The sequence below is a fragment of the Dermacentor albipictus genome, chromosome 5 (genome assembly GCF_038994185.2).
Source record: "Dermacentor albipictus isolate Rhodes 1998 colony chromosome 5, USDA_Dalb.pri_finalv2, whole genome shotgun sequence".
Lineage (NCBI taxonomy): Eukaryota > Metazoa > Arthropoda > Arachnida > Ixodida > Ixodidae > Dermacentor > Dermacentor albipictus.
Window position 1 is genome coordinate 98,368,298 of NC_091825.1, and position 20,323 is coordinate 98,388,620.

At 44.4% G+C, this 20,323-nt stretch overlaps 1 protein-coding gene across 1 annotated transcript in view; it reads right to left on the reverse strand.

The window, feature by feature from the left end:
* LOC135917274 (uncharacterized) overlaps positions 1-17,207 on the reverse strand; it is an 81,851-nt gene extending 64,644 nt beyond the window's left edge. The window contains exon 1 of the mRNA XM_065450822.2: positions 15,838-17,207. Coding sequence (XP_065306894.2) covers positions 16,003-17,202 — 1,200 coding nt within the window. The 5' untranslated portion in view covers positions 17,203-17,207 and the 3' untranslated portion in view covers positions 15,838-16,002. The remainder of the gene's footprint in view (positions 1-15,837) is intronic.
* Positions 17,208-20,323: the final 3,116 nt, after the last annotated feature.

Here is a 20,323-nt window from a genome sequence, read left to right on the forward strand (position 1 = left end):
TCCTTCTCAAATGCAAACTGTTTATTATCTGCAGAGCGTCGGCGTGAAGCGTGTTGCTGCCTTCCTCGGCCGCGTCTCTCGTGCGTCTCTCCGTGCCGTCTCTCGTGCTCGGCTGACCTCCGGCTCTTCTCTCTCGCCTCGCTCGAACCCCCGTGTCTACTCGTAGGTCTCTTCTTACAGTCCCAGGAACTATGGCAGGGTATCGGTGCGATGAGTCTTTCCTCGTGTTTACTCAAGGGTCTCTTGCGGGGAGCAAAGTACCATGCGGGGCGTCTCGTGATCTACGGGATTGCGGCGGTGCACATGAGCTCGCTGCCTGACAGGTCGGCGTAAAACGCGTGACGGCTAAGTTACGAGAGTGCGCGCCGCTCACAGTAACACTGCACACTGTTCGGCTTAGTGCAGATAACTTATAGAACGAAGGTAGAAAGACATCTGTCATTGTGTAGCGCAACTAATTGGCCTATAATTGTTGTTGAAACATATCCCGTGTACCCACATCAACATTGCTTTAACCTGTTTCCTTCCGAGGACTGGCCAGCCCATAGCCGTTGAAATACGTACCGCTCATACCAAGGAGGAACTGGGCCCGTCCGTACCGAAACCTTCCAATGGAGGTTTGGATTCAGTGCACACAAGTTGGTTCAGGCATAAGTTACACGGGCGTTAATCAAAGTGATAGCACGGCTCTATTTTAGTCCACTGAACACACCTTCTCTGCTAGCGTTTCTCAGCTAACCTCTACGGTGAATATCTTTTGGTACTGTGGTTGGAAATCTAGTTAATTTTTTGAAGTATCTTTCTTAATGCCCCGTTGCGAAATAAAAATATTCAATGGTAATTTCGCTCTTTCTTTGCAATTAAGTTTGTTTGAACCAATAAAAACAATCAGTATATTTGTGTTGTATTTGCATTGTGCTCGGCAGTGAAAAGGTTAAGATAAACCACAATAGTTGCGAATTAGCGCACGTCCTTGTGTCTTTTTGTTCCTGCCCCGTTGTTAAACGTTTGTACGTTACATCTACAAGGTCTCTCCATGGTGGCTAGCAGAGACGCACTTTCGGCTGAAACGGAATATAGGGTGAATGCAAGGCGGCAAATGAGGGCGCACGAAATGAGTACGTAATTGATAGTATTATATGCAATTTGAGAGAAGGAGGCCCCTCCTTCCCGAAATAGCACTAAGAGGAAGCGGCAAATACACGCGATGCGCGTTGAGCGAAATTTCTGTGCAGGGCGAGCAGGTCATCCTTGACTCCGGTGCTTTTGTTCAATTTGAAGACGCGAAAGAAAAGAAACACAAAATAGTTTCAACATGTTTGCGTTGTAGTTAGTTTCTTTTACTCGCTTGAAAAGACCAGTCGTTCCACTGGTTTCCTATTGTGGGGGCACTATATGACGAGTGGTCCTCTATTGTGTTACACGTATTTAGGCTTTACACAGCACAGGTGAGAGCATCTAGAATCACTTTTAGTATCCACGAAATAGTGGGCCCAAAGAGCGTGGTGAATTTAAATAAATAGTAATATCCGGCGCATCCATTCGTTAGGAGATGATTGGCGACGTTAATGCGATTAGCAATCAATATTATGAGGTGCGTGCAGTTGGTGATATGTTTCGTATGTTATTGCGATTATTATGAAGAGCGGCACATACTATTGGCGCTCACGCACGGGCACACATCCAGTGTCCCAAGTTGGCGCGAATGGAATGGATAACGGTTGGATCCTGACAAGCATAGATACCGGAGAGTGCGCGAAGTATCCTAAGAATCGCATTAAAACGTCTTGGTCTATTGCAAGAGGACAAGTTGTCGGATCATGATGCGACTTTGTATAAACATACGTTAGACATTGCATATCATGTGAATGTGTATGGAGTCAGAAACATTATTTAAGAAATATAGACTTTAGCATTGAAAATAAAAACGACTGGGTAAGCAGGACAAGTCACTTAATAGCGGAGAAATGGATGAACGATGTTCAACATGTCTTACGAATTAAGTTTTGAAGGCTAGAACAGTTCGAACAGCTTATTTCAACACCGCAAATACAGTGGCGCCGAGGTCGGGAACACAAAGCCACCTAAACGGCTTGACAGGGTAAGCGACACTAAATGGCAACTCCGTGACAACATGCAAAGCAACTTCAAGGGTACAGAGTGATACTAGTGCGCGTGGACGATACAGAAGAAAAATAAATGAGAGCTATCGGGTACAGAGCAAAATATTATGCCAGACGGCAAAGAAAAAATATAGCACTCAGCGTAAAGCAAATCAGATATAAACGCATCCACCTAATCCACTATACATATACAAAAGTTATTGTTATGTACACGAGAGGCGTCTATCGAGACGTCACGTAGACGTATAATCGTAACGGTCTTAATGAGCTAAGTACCTATCGAGATACAGCTAGCCAGCCAAACGTCGTCTTTCACTTCTCCACTCTTCGTGGTTGGGGGCGTAAACCGATAAATGCAAATGAGTGTTTAACATTACATTTAACTAAATTATGGGCTTTTTACATACGAGAACCCCAATATGATTACGATGCACACAGTAGTAGGGGGTTAGATTTCAGCGTAATTATGACTACCTGGTGTTTCAATCTAGTAGTTGAGCGTTTTTTTTTTGCATTTCGCGTCCATCGAAATGCGCCCGCCGCAGATAAAATCAAACCCGCTACTTCGAAGTCTGGAGGGCAACGCCAAGGTCACTGGGGTACCGTAGCGAGTTACAAAAAGTATATGCGCAATGTATAGATAATTGTGCGAGGAAGGCAGTGCTCGTCGGAGATAAAGGGGTGCTTATCAGAATTATAAATCAGGTTGATAAGGGATCTACCGGTGCTGGACCGCAGTTAACCCAAGAAGCTTTTATGCAAATGTCCAAAAGATACATTGCGCACAAAGGCTAGAAGTAATACCTTTCAGAAATTTCTCAAAGTGAGCAACGTTCTTGATTGGAACAAAACGATTCAATTTTGGTGGGAAAGTGGGTCAGTTTCGCTGTTGTCTGATTATTATCGTGAAAAGTCACATGTGTGTGCGCTGCAATGGTTTTGTGCATGTATGTATGAGAGTGACACATCCTGCCTCGAGCTCGTGTAGGTAGATTTTTTGGGTATTTCGCTGCAGGGGTCAGTGTTGCCGTAGTTTTTTGAAGCATGTCACTCAAGTGAGACCAAACCGTCACTAAATTTGTGTTAAATATTGTTGTAAGGTTGCTGAAATTGTAGCTGAATATTTTTAGTAAATTTTATTCAAGATCAGCGTTATTGAATACTGCAGGATACGCTAGCAAGGCATAAGTAACTTACTGAAACGTATATAGCCTTTGTCTATAGTTCCGTGAAGTAAGGTTTAAAGAGTGAATTAACCAGCAGTGTGTAGTGGGCTTTTACTTCAGTGTTAAAGTTGCATAACAACAAATAATGACAGCTGAAATTTGGCATTTACCCCCATATTATGCCGTTGCGAACGCAGCACGGTTGCAAAGGAGACACAAACAATCTGATTTTTCTATGTCACGCAAGGCCACTTCGTCCCACATTAACCTTGAAAACGTTCAATATCATGGCACTCCTGAAAGGATTTATCAAAATACTGCAACACGCACAATGTCACTTGTTAACACGGTAATGACGATTACGTTGCCTTTATGCAAGTCAAATACTACGCTTCGACACCTTGGTCTATCTGAAAGCCTTTCGCAGTAATGATTTGTCCGAAGCCATGCGATAAAAGGAAGAAGTCTGTTCAGGCTCTAGTGAACGAGCCCAACTACTCCTATATGTATCTACGCTTTTCCACACTGCACTGTGGATCACATGAGCAGCTCTTCGCAGAGATCAGAGAAGTTCACCATCGCATAGTTGACGAAGAACCCGATACAATATATCAGTGGTTGCCTAGTCACTGTGGCATACATGGCAGTGATCGAGCGGGTGCAGCTGCCCGATCTGCCCATGACGGCGTCAACTACGTCACCATTCCTCTTTCGAAAGCTGACGCAGCGAAGAAAGTTTCCGCGCTTGCGCGTGACCTAACATTAGCTCTGTGGAATTCGTCCGAATTCACAAGTGCACGCCTTCATACCTTGGACTCTAATTTACAGTTCCGTATTCCGCCCAACCTCCCACAACGTAACTGCTCTCTTCTAGTACGTCTATGGCTTGGAGTAGCATTTTCAAATGCGCACTCATGTCACTCACGTGAAGGTTTTGAATACTAAAGTGCGTTCTAGAATTTTCTAAGTAGCTTGCCTAACTTCGAATTCGCTAAAACGTTGCCAGTTGTTCTCTCACGTCGCTAAAAAAAAAGTCTCTGCTCCCTAAAGTGAAAAATCTCTTCCTATAGGAAGACAAGAAAGTCGCTAAATTTAGCGACGAAATCGCTAAAATGGCAGCACCGGGAAAGATCCCTTTTGCAAAACTGATTAACAGCATAGCGACATCCCGAGACAACTGGAACCTTTTATGCTCCTGTCTTCAGCAAATTCTAGTTCCCTTTCTATAATATACGCTCGAATATCATAAGAAAATGTGGAGTCGTCTTTAGAGCGCTGCTCAGACAACCGCGAACAAGATCGCTCCACCTTACACTAGTACTGCAGGCAAAACGTGGAGCCCATAATTATGTCTGCCCTTTCAGAAGGCGATTGGTGAAGACCTGCCTTAAACGTTTTACACGGCTGAGTAATCAGTGGTGATCTGACGCCATTGCGAATGCAGAGGTATGAAAACGTGCACGCGGCGAACTCAACACCTATCTGAGCGCGCGCCGGCTGTCCAAAAGGTGGCTCAAATTAGGCAAAAATAACGACGCTGGCGCTGCTTCGTATGCTGCTCTGGCTGAACCGAACGCACCTTGCTCAGCGTGTAAACAAACTTCGTTACATGGTGTGACATGTGCAGTCATCTCATGGAGCCGCGATAGCTCCGGGATCCTTTCGTAGCCCGCAATTGCGTAATATAAGCATCGTCCGTGTTAGGTAACCGAAACCAGTCTCAAGGTCCCCAGCGAGACGGGACGGTCAAAACGATTGTGGTTGCGGATCAGTCGGAGCCTTCTCAGAAGATCTCAGTGTTGTGCCGCTGCAGAAGGTGACGTCTTCGATCACTTGCTGGGAAAGCGCATGAAAAATGAGCGCAAAAATTCAGTGAAAGACGGCGTCTGGCCCCATTGAGGATACTCTTCTACCATTTTCAGCCTTCTGAAAACTGACGTTTTTAAATTTAGGGATGTTCAGTTTGCTTGCAGCTAACGCGAATTGATCGACTTGATGCTTTCGGCAGCACAAGCGATAACTGCTGCGTCTGCTTATCGCTACAACGAACTGTCGCGAGGGGAGCACGTCGCTGGCGTAAAAGACACAGCCAACGCCTACGTCGCTGCCCTGTCGCTTTTTAAGCGGCAGCGCACATATGGTTGTTTGTGCGCAGGACGCTTGGGAGCAGTGCAATAATGACGAGCAAGCGGCCATGACGCGTTTTTTTTTAAATATGTATTTCGCGGGCATCCCCAGTAAAGTGAAGAACACTCATACCTAATAGATAGAAAGACAAACTGTTCATTCGGACGTTTTGCAAATTGCTCTGCAACTTTCTAATTGGAATATTTTTCCTAGCTTCGTTGCTTCAGAAGTTGGTTAATTATTCTTTATAAATTATCTCATTAAACAAAATACAAGAAATAGCGTGACGCACTACATACAAAGTTGAGTAACATGCATTTGGTCGCGTCGTTTTAGAGTGCATCGGCATATTTTTAAACTGTAGCTAAAGTTAGCTGAGACACCCTGTGTACAGCGACTTTTGCTCAGATACATACATTTATTCGAGACTTATGCGTATATTTAATTATCTTGTTGCTAGGTCTTTTGGATACATGCAGTAAACTTTGTTTCCACTGACATTTTCTTGCCCTTTATCAGGCTTTATCTTCGCATTTCTAATGTATGTTTTGCAGAACTCCCACTTTTTATATTTGATCTCTGTTGCGACTATAATTTCGGTGCAATTACAATAAACGACTGGTGACAGCTGCTCTTGCGCAATAAATTGGAACGAAGGACAGCATGATTGAAATTTTCCCCTGGCCATTGTATATGTACAAATCTGTAAACAAGGTTCTTGAATGAAAAGGTTTCATGAAAATATTTGCCCTCAACTCGTTCATTTCACGGCCTTTACATATATCATATATCAGCGGCATGCACTGCTTTGCTGGTTTAGAACTGATATAGTTTGAAAGTTCGTGTGATATTTTCTTTGCTTAAGTAATTAGAAAAACTTGGAAGCATTGATATGTGTTAATGGCACAATTTTCGGGACATACGAATATATTATTTTATGAAAGAATACATATTTTACTTGTGTTGACAGTGCGTAGCGTCCAGAATTCGTTTGCAGCATCTTTGGCAATGACAATGCAGTTATTCATGTATGTGATCCGTTGACAAATTCTTTAAGGAGCAGGCCATGCTCCAACGTGAGCCTTCGCCGGAACAAAATTTCTGGCTACGCCACTGGTACCCACAAGCACACTGTAATGCAATAACTGCATTTAAGAACTATAAACTGCCTGTGCAACACTTTTTAAGAATAGCAGTTTGTCGTTAGGTCGTGGTCTCTAAAAACAAGCTTTCTGTGCAGGTAAACTACTCTATTATTGACGAATTATTTGCCACCAACCGCCACGGTAGCACAGTAGCTGTGGCGTTGCGCTGCTGAGGTCGCGGGTTCGCTTCGGGCCGCGGCAACCTCGTTCCCATAAATCCCCGATGTTCAAAATTAACGCCGAGACCTCCGCTACAGCGGCCCTCTAAGCACCTGTACCGTTTCGGCACTTTAAACCCTGCTGTTTAATTAATTGCCAACCACACCGTGATTAACCATGGCAAAGCTTTTCGACAAACCGCACTGAAGCTGCCCATTTGCAGGGCTGCCGCTCCTACGAGCCAGCGGTATCATTCGCCGAATGTTTACAAAACTGCGAGTCTAACCAATATGGACGATCAGCGGACAGCCCTCGCCATCTACCGTCTTACTGGCAAAGCATCAGCACCACGGTTGGTGATCTCGGGAGCCGCCCTCACTCGCCGAATATTTACAAAACTGCATGTCTAACGATTAGCGGACAGCCCTCGCCATCTACCGTCGTATTGGCGAAGCATCAACAGCAGGGCTGGTGATCTCTGGAGCCGCTTTCACTCGCTGAATATTTACAAAACTGCGAGTCTAACCAATATGGGCGATCAGCGGACAGACCTCGCCATCTACCGTCCTATTGGCGAAGCATCAACAGCAGGGTTTATAATCTCGGGAGCCGCTCTCACTCACCGAATATTTACAAAACTGCGAGTCTAACCAACATGGGCGATCAGCGGACAGCCCTCGCCATCTACCGTCTTACTGGCGAAGCATCAACACCACGGTTGGTGATCTCGAGAGCCGCTTTCGTCTTCGCCTTTTCTGAGCACTAAATTTACGCCCTTCGCACTGAAAGCTGACGAAGCGCACACGAATGTTCGTCCACTTCGGCTTATTCACGGAAGTAATCCGGAGTGAGCCCGTACTCAGTGTTTTCGTGTAACGTGACATACTGGTTTATTGCACTCTTCGTACTCGAAATATCGCAAGCATGCGCTGCTCTTACGCTATTAACGTTCCACATTATATGCAGTAGAACGTTCGTGAAAGGGCAGGCCTCCTCTTCGTTTCTTTCACTTTATTTTGCTACACGTTACCGCGTCGTAATCATTTTTAATAGATGGGCGCTTACGGCTTGCACACAAGAGCTTTTACCGCAGGAATGACACACCGGCCAGGAGGTTACGGAAGGAAACTCGTTCTCATTGCGTGACGGAAAAAGGAGAAGAAAAAGCAAGCAAGCAAGCAAGCAAGCAAGATGTAAAGAAAGCAAGATGTAAAGAAAGCAAGATGTAAAGAAAGCAAGATGTAAAGAAAGCAAGATGTAGCAAATAAAAAGCTGATTGTACAAATGAGATAACGGAAACGCACAAGCGATTTGTAGGCTCTGTGTTCTTCACAAAATGCTACGAAAAAAAAAACGAAAAAAAAAAAAGAGTGGAGGTGCGGGGTATCGATCCCCGTACCTCTCGCATGCTAAGCGAGCGCTCTACCATCCACCTGCTAAAATGAACGGTAACATTGCGGCTACGTGGATGTTGAGTTCAATGTGATATTTCTAGCTGGTACCATTATTTGATGGTACCGGCCATTAATTAATTTATATTTATTCAGAAATTCTGTTAACCCCCTCTTGAGGGTCATTACAGGGAGGTAGAACATTCTGCATACAGAATTCAAAACATACACACACACTTTACATACATATATGTATAAAATAAGTAATAGAACCAAACAACAAGACCATAGCTGAAGCTCAAACTAATCATCATAATTAATGACATAAATGCACATCAAATACACGCATGAGTTTAGAAACATTATTTGTATTGACCACATCTTTCGGAAGGCCATTCCATGCCTCAGTTGCATCAGGAAAAAAAAAATAATACCGAAACACATTCGTTCGAGCGAACTAAGACTGAAACACTCGCGTATGATTCGCCCTCTCACTTTTTTCCCCAGTAAGTAGTCGTTGTTGTTAATACTAAAATCGCCTTTCATCAATTGAAAAAGAAAGTTAGTCCTACTTTTAAGCCTGCGTTTGTTTAGCGATTCCAAATCACACAATGTTAACATCACCGTTACTGAGTCGTCCTTTGTCGACTTTGAACATATAAAGCGGGTCGCAAGACGCTGTATTCTTTCTAACTTATTTTTCAATATTTTCTGATGAGGACTGCAGACAATACTGGCATATTCAAGTATCGGTCGTATAATCGTCGTAAAAGCAATAACTTTTTCGTCCCTACTTGCACCCGGCAGTTTTTTCCTTAGAAAGTATAGCATCCGTGATGCTTTGGAGCATACATTATCAATGTATGTATACCACTTTAAGTTATGCGTAATTGAAACACCAAGGTACTTGAAAGCATCTACTGTCAACAAGGCGTGATTGCCGATGTGACATTCAAATGAAATTATCCTTTTCTTTTTCGAAATGTGATTAATTGTTGACTTTGAGTCGTTTATTCCCATGCCCCAAGTTTGACAACGCAAGTGTAACGCCTCTAGACACTGGTTAATTTTTAGCTGATCATCCCCATTAGCTATTTGCGCGTAAATTAAACAATCGTCTGGAAACAGTTTGAGCTTTACAGGAGGCTTCGCTATCTCTGCAATATCATTAATATATATCAAAAAATAATAACGGCCCGACAACTGAGCCCTGCGGGACTCCTGAAAATACTTCTAGTGAACCAGACTTGACATCTATTTTCACGTACTGTTTCCTATTCTTCAGGTAAGCTTCGATCCAACAAAGCACAGATTGACGAAGTCCGCAAGACGGAGTTTAATCATCAATCTATAGTGAGGCACTTTATCGAAAGCGTTAGCAAACTCTACACATATGACATCAAGTTGTCGTTGCAAGCCCAAAGCAGACGCAAAGTCATGAATCGTTTCAATAAGCTGCGTTGTAGTTGAAACACCGCTCCTGAAAGCATGCTGATAAAAATAAAAATAATTCTTGCTTTCCACAAACGCGATAATGTGCTTGGCTATGACGTGTTCTAATGTTTTGCAGCAAAGAGATGTAAGTGAAACCTGTCGGTTATTGTTTGCAGAGAATCATAATGAAACCTTCGCTCCAGTCACATGGTATCCAGTTCGCACAAAGAAATTTTCAGAAAATAATTTTCAAGTAGTACGATAACCGCTCTGCATAACGCTTCAAAAAGGAGTGGGTATTTCATCGGGCCCACTCGCCTTTTTTGAATCAAGAGACAGAAGTTGTTCAAATACTCCTTCTTGGCTGATAATAATATCTCCGATCGGTTCAGATAAGTAGCATGCCGTACCCCCGTCTCTCTGGTTGCTTTTGCATCGCGTGAAAGCTGACAGACAAAAAAACAAACAAAAAAAAACAGTTCAGCTGGTCTGCAATGTCGGCCTTTTGGGTCAAAATTTCATTACCACATTTTAGTTCCATAACTTTGCCCCGCCTATCAGCCATACAAAGGCAAAACTTTCTAGGCGTATGTTTAAGAAAAGTACTGGGATTGGGATTAAAAAAAAATAGTGCTTAGCTTCTAACAGCCCATCCTTCAGTTCCCTTTGTGCAGGTGCTATTTCCGTTGAGTGATACTTTCTTTTACGCAGTCTATTTAATTTCCGCTTCTGATGAACAATGAATAGCTCGCGTTATCCAGTGATTACGCTTCTTTTTCTTCACCCTGTTAGTAAGGAATTCGTGAAGGCAATCTTTGATTATACCTTTGAAGCGCTGCCATAATTCTACAGTTTTCTGCTCGGATATATGCTGAAATTGGCTAAATGAATACCCTAGTGTGTCGAGAATGGAAGTGTCATCTGCGTTTGCGTAATCCTTCACCTGTACGGTCTTATAATATCTAATTCGCGGCACACGTAATTGAATTGCAACAGAGCCCATTTTGTGAGCATCATCAGCATCTCATAATCATCTGTTTTATTCGATAGGAACGCCAAGCTCAATATTGACCTAGACGAAGACGTTACTCTTGTATATTCGCTGATTATTTGCTTTAGGTGTTGAGCAAACGTCATTTCCAACAACTTTTCACCACAGTCAGTCTCAGCGTATCCGGTCAGATAAGCCTGGTGCTGCTATTCACATGGCCGCAAAGGAAACTATTCAATTCGTCCAGAAACTCGGTGCTTTAGCGGGGGGGGGGGGTTGATATCCCCCCCCCCCGCCTCGTCTGGGTTGATATCCCACCCATATAAGCGACCATATAGTCTAATTTTATCATGCGCCAGCTTAAGCTTAGCACCGTTAGCCCTTTCTGAAGCTGAACTTTTCCATAGCTTGCGCCTTATTTCTACTTTTTCTCTGGCATAGTCACGACTAATGGTTATGGATGTCCCTTTCAGTTTCTTGCAGTTTTGTAGAACACTCTTTCTCGCGATAGTCATAAAACTTCATAATTATGGGCCTGGCCTAGTCCTTTCTTGTTTTTCTTTGCCAAGTCGGTGAAATTTTTTCAATCGTTTCGACTTCCACTCCAATTGTTCCTTTAAACAATCTATCTACTATGGCTTTCTTTAGCTCAATGACTGAGGCCCCTTCGCTTTTAGGAACGCCAAAAAACCAAAAGATGGTTGCGCTGACGTCGGTTTTCGTAGTCTGCAAGCTTTCTGGCTTGTTGCTGCACAATACGTTCTAGATTTTTGACTCGTTTGTTCATTTCCAGGATTACTGTAAGATATCCGCTTAATCATTCTGTACGGGTGCTGAATTCAGCGATTTCTTCCGTAACAGTATCTATTTTACGATCTGATGCAGTTTCATTGTCTAGAATTGCCTGCAGCATTTCAGCATTCGTTGGCTCAGGGCTTTCCTCAATGTCCCCAGACAAGAGAAGCGAAATCACAGAACAACATTGGCAAAGAATAATGAAACATCTGCCAGGGCACGGCACTACTAACAAAAATTGGTCATCACTTTTAAAACAAACGAAATTCGGACAGCAACCGACTTGCAATAGGGATAAGCAATGCTGTTTGACAGATGCGTGCATGCATGCCGTGCCCTCTGAAGAAATCGTTGTAGTGCTGCTCCTTTAGTATATCCGCCGTTGATGACGTCACACGCTGAGATCGACGACCCTCCGCTAGATAGCTCACTGTCATGTCGATCTGTCTATATTCCAGAAAGAAAGTCGGTTCAAAGCAGCACGCTGATGCAAAGGTCCACAGCAAATCTTGCACAGGCATAAGACGAGCCTTAGCCATGTTGTACGACAGATGCGTACCGTGCCCTTGCGGCACACTGATAGGATATTTAAACTAGAGAGCATCTTACGCTGAAACAACAACAGCTCAACATCGAGTTCGCTTCGTCTATCCTTATCCACAACGGCATGCTGCGGCACGACTCACCACCGCCCAGCCAGCGCGGCTAGGCGGCGAACGCCGTTTCAAGAACAACCGCCGACGTTCACAAGGTGCATTCGTTTTTATGCGAAGCATATTACGAGAGCTCAACCCAGCTCCTCAGGCGCGGCGGTGTCGCCTTGAATACCACGTGACACCGTGACGTCACGACAGAGGAGAAGTGGCTTTGGCTCAACTCTTGCAAGATGGGCTGGGTGGTAATCGAACCAGGGTCTCCGGAGTGTGAGACGGAGACGCTACCACTGAGCCACGAGTATTTTTTTTTCTTTATTACCTTGATTTCAACACCAATCAAACGCGTACAAAGTAGGTCACTTGGTGCAGAAAAATAATATTACATCACTTCGAGAGACTACCTATTTAAAAGGCAGTCAAAGAGGATATCACAGAAACCAAAGTGTCAAGCTCCTGAAACCACTCTGGGGGTTCAATCATGTGCTTGAGGGCATCACGCGTGTATGTAAGACTTTCATTTAGGTGTTCCCGCGCAGACCTTTCATCTACGCGGGCATTCCTGACCTCCATACGCGTTTTCCGCACGCTGCTCATACACAAAAGCATAATCAAGTCAGCCGGCACTCCACCTGTGTCTGCACACGGTAAGAACCGAATACCGAAAGGACTTAACGGCAGGTCTTTCTTCAGAGTCCGTTTGAGAACATCCCACAAGAAAACTGAGTCATGGCAATCCAAGAAGATGTGGTCAATAGTTTCAGGTTTCTTACATATGATGCAGTTAACAGACCATGGAACAAAGAAGCCCTTGCTTTGCAGCCATGGCTTCACAAGGAGAGTGCCCGAATGCAATTGAAAAAAGAAGGTTTTCGCTGAAGATCTAACCGGCATTTTTCTAACGCGTTTCAGCACATTGCGTTCAGGTCCTAAGTTATACATCATACGGTAAACAGGATGCGGCAAGAAAACATCAACCAGATCACTATAAAGTTTCTTACGCGTCACTGAAGTCAGAAATTCGTTCGAAAAATGCGCTTTCAATAAAGAAAAGGACATAACAACTTCCCTCAGAAAGCCTAATGGTGTTCGAGTGCGTTCATTTGTTGATGAGACAACCCACTCAGGCAAAGAAGAACTCAATCTCACTTGAATAACAGTACGCAGAAATATATCACTTTGGTCCCTTAAGAAAAAGAACCTACTAACAATCTGTTTCAAAAACAAATGTGTTAATCCTAGTCCTCCATTCTTCACCGAATGAAACAAGTTACACCGGCTAGTTCTCTCCCAAGTGGATCCCCATATATATACCGCAAACACTCTGTGAAGTTTCTGCACCGACATCCTTGCCATGCATAACACTTGTAGTACATAATACACCTTCGTAACTAAAAACAAATTGCAAACACTAGCTTTTGAAAACATCGAAAAATTATGCCCGCCCCACTTTTCTGTCTGATCTTTCACTCTTTTTACTTCTTCGATCCAATACGCAGCACTGTCACGATAATGTTGTAATGGCACCCCAAGATATTTTCCAGGGGTAACACTCCAGTTCATATTGCAAAAATACTCGGGTACCTGTGTCCAGCTGCCGTGCCATAAACCTAGGCATTTAGTCCAGCTGACAACACTTCCAGTTGCGGCGCAAAAAGAAACAACCTCTTTCATAGTGTTATTCACGCTTTCTGTATCACGGCAAAAAATTGCCACGTCATCTGCATAAGCCAGAACTCTAGTCTCAATTCCTGCGTAGATAAACCCACGAATGGATTGGCTCTTAATTATTTTCAAACAGAAAGGCTCCAAATACAAGGCAAATAAAAGAGGTGACAAACAGCATCCTTGTTTTACTGATGACTCCACTTTTATACTGGCGCCTAATTTCCTATTAATTACTAACTTTGCGGTACAATCTTTGTACACCATTCTTACTCCATGTGTTATCACTGCACCGGCTTTAACATGTTCTAAGAGCAAAAATATGACATCATGGACGACTCTGTCAAAAGCCTTTTCAAGGTCAATTTGTATCATAGCGACTCTGTCCTCCCTTTCATCGCAGCATTCCAGTATGGTCCTTGCAGTATGTATATTCGAAAAGATCGATCTGCCTTTGATACCGCATGTCTGATGGGGTCCCACAAGTTCTTTTATAACGGTCTGCAATCGGCGCACCAGTACTTTAGTGTACACCTTATAGTCCGTATTCGTCAAGCTTATTGGTCTGTAGGCTTCAACCGCCATAAGTCGTGCAGGATCTTTTGCTTTAGGAATTAAAATAACGTGCGATGTCCGAAAAGAAGGAGGTGCTTCCTTATTCTCGTACATCTCCCTTATCACGCGATGTAATGCTACAGCTATTTCACTCTTAAAGCTCTTATAGAAAGCCCCTCCCAGACCATCAGGCCCCGGTGATTTGCCGGGACTAAGTTCGTCAATCGCATCCTCAACTTCTGAAAGGCTTATTGGTCTGTCGAGCGCTTCACAGACCTCGTCTGATAATGTTGGCATTAATGGCAAGAAGTCAGTTCTATACCTTTCGATATCGCATGTCTTTTTCCCCATCAAACTTTCATAATAAGACTCAAAAGCGTGCTCAATCATTCCAACATCACTAGTGACTTCCCCTTGATAAGTTATTTCTGTTATTTCTTTGGAAACCGCGTGTTTCTTCTCGTCACTTATTGCTCGCTTGGTAGGCGTCTCCCCCATCCATAATCTCTCCGCCCTTGCCCTTAACACCGCACCCCTGTACTTTTCTTCATCCATGACTTCAAGTTCAGACTTAACTTCTTTGATTTCTTTCGAAAATAAGCCAGGCGAAGAGCCTTCTGCGCTGAGCATGTATTTTAGCCTAAGGTGTAATTCCTTCTCACGCTCTTTTTCTTTGTGATGGACTACGCATGCTCTTTCAATCGCGGTTAATTTAACGTCTCTTTTGAAGAGTTCCCATTCTGCAATGAAGAACGCTGACGTAGTTATGCTGAGCAAATTTTCGAGCTTTTCTTGAACTACCTTTTGAAAAACGTCGTCTTGCAAAAGCTTATCATTTAGCTTCCATAAGTCCCAGCTGAATTTCGATGGTTTTTGTTTCTTTCCTATGGTTGACATAACGAGGCAATGATCGCTGAAACTAACATGTAGCACTTGATAACTTGAAAATAACGGTACAAAGGTTAACGGAGCATAAATTCTGTCTAGCCTGCCATGACACTGACCTTGATAGTGCGTATACATGGTATGACTTTCGCTTGACAACACATAACCAATGTCTTCGAGCTCTTGTTGCCTTACAATCGAACTTAAAAGCAACGCACTTTTATCACAAACACTAGTCAACTTAGATTTATCTTCTGGAAAGCAAACACAATTAAAATCACCCAGTAATATGACATGTCTTTCACAATTCAAGTACTGCTGAATATTACCAAAAAAGGCTTCCCGCTCCCGTGCTACATTCGGAGCATAAACACATAAAGCCCTCCAAGGCATCTCTGAGAAATTAAAATCGCAGAGGACCATTCTACCGTCCTCGGATGACGTGACGGCTTCAACTACAGCAATACTGCTACGTAAAAGAATAAGGCAGCCTCCAGACCTACCCGCCGCATGACATACACTTACGGTATATCTAGGGCGGAAAACGTTAACCATTTGCTCCGTGCATTCATCAGTTGCAATTTTTGTTTCTTGAATGGCCAATAAGTCAATATTATTTTCAATAAGAATACGGTTAACTTGGCACTGCCTTCTACGCCCGCTAAGTCCACGCACGTTCAACGTCGCGACACAAAGACCAGTCGAAAAATTAGCTACCATTTACCAGGAGGAACTCTAAACCAATTACCGCACATCGTCCGTCTCACATCTGCTACGATGAATCGATGGTCTAGGGAGGCGGACCATGGTTTTCTGGACTTCATAGTCCAATGACGACGGCCGATGCACATCCTGCACACAACCCCAGTCCCCAGACCCCAACAACATTTTTTCTGACCCAGGAACGCCTCCGCTAACGCGGAGGCGTCTGGGTTGTAGAACGGCGTTTGGCTGGAACGCCGGGCTTGGGCTTGAACGCCGGTCGGCGTCCCGGGGTAGCTTTCGGAGGAGGCTCGTCATTCCCAGTCTCTTGATCCTTTTCCTCTAGCTCATACGCCTCTTCGTGAAGCCTCTTAGCGGGTGCACTACTTGACGTTGGCATCACGGTGTCGTCAGTGTCATGCTGTTCGCCGGTCGTCACTTCTGTTGATGTGCACGTTTCTTCGGCCTCTTTTACCTCGACCTCTGTTGAGTTAGTTGGTTGCACCGTGTCATCCCATGGGTCTTTCCAGCCGTCCGATGGCTTGTCTTCATTAACAGTCGTTGCCTTCTTGAGGGGCGTTAACACCGAGGGCTGGATCTCTTTCCCTTCACCTGCGGCTTCCACTGCGTCGACCACGTCCATCAAGTGATCTGTGACATCTTCCTTCATTGCCGGGCCTGTCACTGTGGCATAGGTTCGGACGCACTGGGTCTCGTCGTGGCCGAAACGACGACAAAGCCCACAGCGTGGTACACGGCACTCGCGTCGTATGTGCCCGATGCCACGGCATCGGAGGCAGAGGGGAGCTCTGCCAGGGACGTGCACGAGCGCAACATATTCCGCCACTCGCAGCTGGTGGGGCAAGTCTTCAGCGGTGACGCCTGCCTTCAGCTTAATAGTGACAGTACGGGTGGTTGACCCTTTGTCAACGCATCCTTGTACCCGCCACCTGTCCCTGGTGATCTCAGTCACCTTTCCAAAAGGCGACAAGGCAGTGCGAACGTCGTCGTCAGGTACACCGTGAAGGAGCCAGTAGAGCTTGATGCGGACGCCTCTGTCACACGGGTCGACGACCACACAGCGGTGGTCCTTGACATCAAACGCGTCTGCAGCGATAATCCTCTTTTTCCCTTCTTCGTCCTTGAAAGTCACCGCCCACAGATGGTTCATTTGATATGCACCCAGCGCAACCACTTCCGGCATGAGAGACAGCCGTGTAAGAGCGTCTCGAAAATGTTCCACTCTGTAAGGCCTCGCCTTAACGTCACCATGTAAAAAAACCGTATGGAGAACGGACGCACCTGTTGGCAGCGTTGGTAGAATCATTTGGTAGTCCTGACCTGGTTTTTCAGTTGACCTGATACCGCGGCCCAAAAGGGCCGCTGAAGCCGCTCGCGAAGAGCCCGACATTCCGCGTCCGCTCACCTCGGTGGCTGAAGAGGAAGTCCACTGAGCCACGAGTACGATGCTTCAAAGCGGTACAAAAGCGCCTCTAGTGAATGCGGTGTTGCCTTAGAAACGAGCTGTTTCTAAGGCTCAGGCGTGCGTCGCTTGCTCAGGCGCACATTTCGTTGCCGCGCCGAACGCTGCGTTGCTCGACGCTCACCGCGTCCAATGCGGGGCGTCCAAGGCGAAGCAGAGTAACGCATGAGTTGTTTCTTCGTCTAGCCGAACCAAATATAGCCAAGCAACAGCAGTTCACCAGGCTAAACAGTGGTTCAACAACTAAAATAAAGGCTAGTATGCTTCGCATCCTGGGCTTAACCTTACCTAAGCCACAGCCATTTTTTTCCTATCCTTCGTCATAATTTCGAACAAACAACAAAACGTGCTGACATTCCGACGTCTAGACCCTGTTTCAGTGGTTCCGTGCAGCAGAGCCAAGGCTACGGGACCCACTAGCGCACATTCTTGCGCAGCAAGATGTAGCGCCACAGTTTGGAACTGGTTGGACGACTAAATGAGCTCGACAAGTGGTTTTGTCGGCGGTAGGAATTTACTTGGAAGCTTCCCTACAGGTTACAGGGCGGTTTATTGGGTGATTTCGCTTCGTTCTTTATTAAATTGTTCTTTGTGATCATTGACGCTCTATGATACTGAAAACAGCTCTCCACTTGTTCAAATGAAAAAAGTGCGGACAACAAGAACGACGACGACGACGACAACAAGCACAACCACGAAACGTTGCCGTCGACATATCCATTTGAATTTTAAATGTACACAAGTTAATTTATTTTACAGTGGATAAATTTGTACGCGTAGTCGGCAAAGCGCTTCGTGCTTCGTCCTTCGCAAAAATGGCGTCCGCAGAAGTGCTTGTGCGGTATAGTTCCAAGCAGCTCTTTCACTCGAAAGCAACGAATAAGTTGTTTAATATGCTTGGAACAGTGGTGAAAGAGCGCGCACTGTAGTTATCATTTTTAAAAATTTAGCGGCCAGCGAATGGAATTGACTTCAAGGGGACATATTGAGGAAATACTATATGACATCTTCGTAGCTGTGATCCAAGATGCTGCGATGAACAAGATACATTAAAAAATGAAAAAAAAGGTTAATGAAAAGAAGGGGCCGTTCTATCATTCCTGTGGTAATCAATTCTGAGTAACTATTTCCTTCATCTTTTCTCTTCATATTGTGCTTGGTAATTAAACGGCTATATGTGTATACATTTGTCCTTGCATACTTCGACTGTCCGAAAAAGAAATAATTCCGTTTACGTTCGTGTTACATGGTCTCTTAAATTGCATATTTTTGATTATTACATTACTGCATATCATTAAGTTCCCAGTATTAAGTATCATTATATCATGTTGCAGTATACTATCTTTAGATCAGTATTGGTAATTCTATTCTCTTCTGTGCAATGCACTGAAAAGGGGCCTTTAGGGAAAAAAAAACGTACGCCGACCCTAATCTTAGGTGTCTCTTAGAGGCACTCGCTCTTCAGCGTTGGTGTTCTTCAGGTTAACTTTAGGCGAACGCAACGCACGAACCGAAATCGGAGGCAACTGTTTTTCATTAATCAGCCGGTTAAATGTCATGCCACCTTCTTGTATGTGACGTCATTAGTGACTTCATTACTTCCGATTTCTACTTCCGGGTTTCCAGGGATTTCGCCAAAGTCGTGCTCACGTGGCGGGTCTCTAAAGTCTACGATTCTGTGCTTTGGAGTGCGGTAATCACTGGTTTAGAGTTAATTCTAATTATTCCATACTTCAGTTGCTAAACTTGTAACTAAACTTGCGCTCTGGGATCCTATCTCTAATGAAATCCATGAATTTTGTACTGTGCTCTGTTTTTATTTTTTTTCTGGTTTATTTTGAATTTCGTCCCCGGTAGTCTCTGTGATTTCTAATTATTCCAGACACGTCAGTAGCTCAACTTGTAACTAAACTTATGGTCTGATATTATAGCTGTAATGAAACCCATGGATTTTGTACTGTATATGTTTTTCTGATTTATTTTGAATTTACTCCCCTGTGACCTCAGGAGGTGAACCAGAAGGGCTGCGCAAGAAACAAAAGTGTCGCACGATGCTGGTGCCAAAAAAGAAAAAAAAAGAAAGAAAGAAAGAAAGAAAGAAAGAAAGAAAGAAAGAAAGAAAGAAAGAAAGAAAGAAAGTGAGGCGCCATGCACGGCTTATATGGGCGCGTCGAAATTTGTGCGTCCAAAGGGCTCTGTCGCGCCCTCTGAAGCTATTAAATGCGTTACCCCGTCCGCCTAACCTTCCTAACAAAATACTGGCATAAAATTGTTATCCCGCTTTCTTTTCATATCTTTATAAGCTTTTCTCGTTCTATTTACGTATTTTTTTATATATAGGCAAGTAACCATACCAAATGTTACACACAACGATTTGGACCATGAAATGCGATATTGTTGAGAAATTTGATAAGAACAACGCGGCGGTAAGCGCGATACTTCAAATAAAGTTGTTTAGAGAAAAATGCAAGCGCCAGGGCCAAATGCATTCTTGGTAAACTGCACCAACAACACAGCTTAGCTATTTTTGTCGATGCAACTAGTTATGGATCGGGCAACCGCTACGCTACTGCCGTGGTCGATGAGATCGGTAAATTAATAAGCGCGGCGCCACTAAGAACGAGCTCCATTCATGCCGCCGAAGAAGCAAGCATAGCACTTGCAATTACAATGAGGAGAGGCTCCACGATTTTCTCCGGTTCCCGTACAGCTATTACGAACTACTCAGCCGGCTTCGTCTCAATGGAAGCACAGAAGTTACTTATACACTGTAGTAATACTCATAACTACGACCAGCTGGATAGCTCACACCTAGTCTGGTTTCCGGCTCATCAGGGCCACTCGGTCAGCCCCAATGGCTGCAATCCTAACGAGCAAGCTCACTCTGCTGGAGCGGAAGATGCCAATATTTAATCGCGCTGATGTCCGCAACACGTTTCTTGTCACCCGTTTGATGCATGCGCTGCACGTATTGCACTGTTGTCGGATTCCTCTCGAGGCATTGCGCTCTTGCGCAGCAACGGGGCAAAGCTTTCCGCAGCGCACAGAC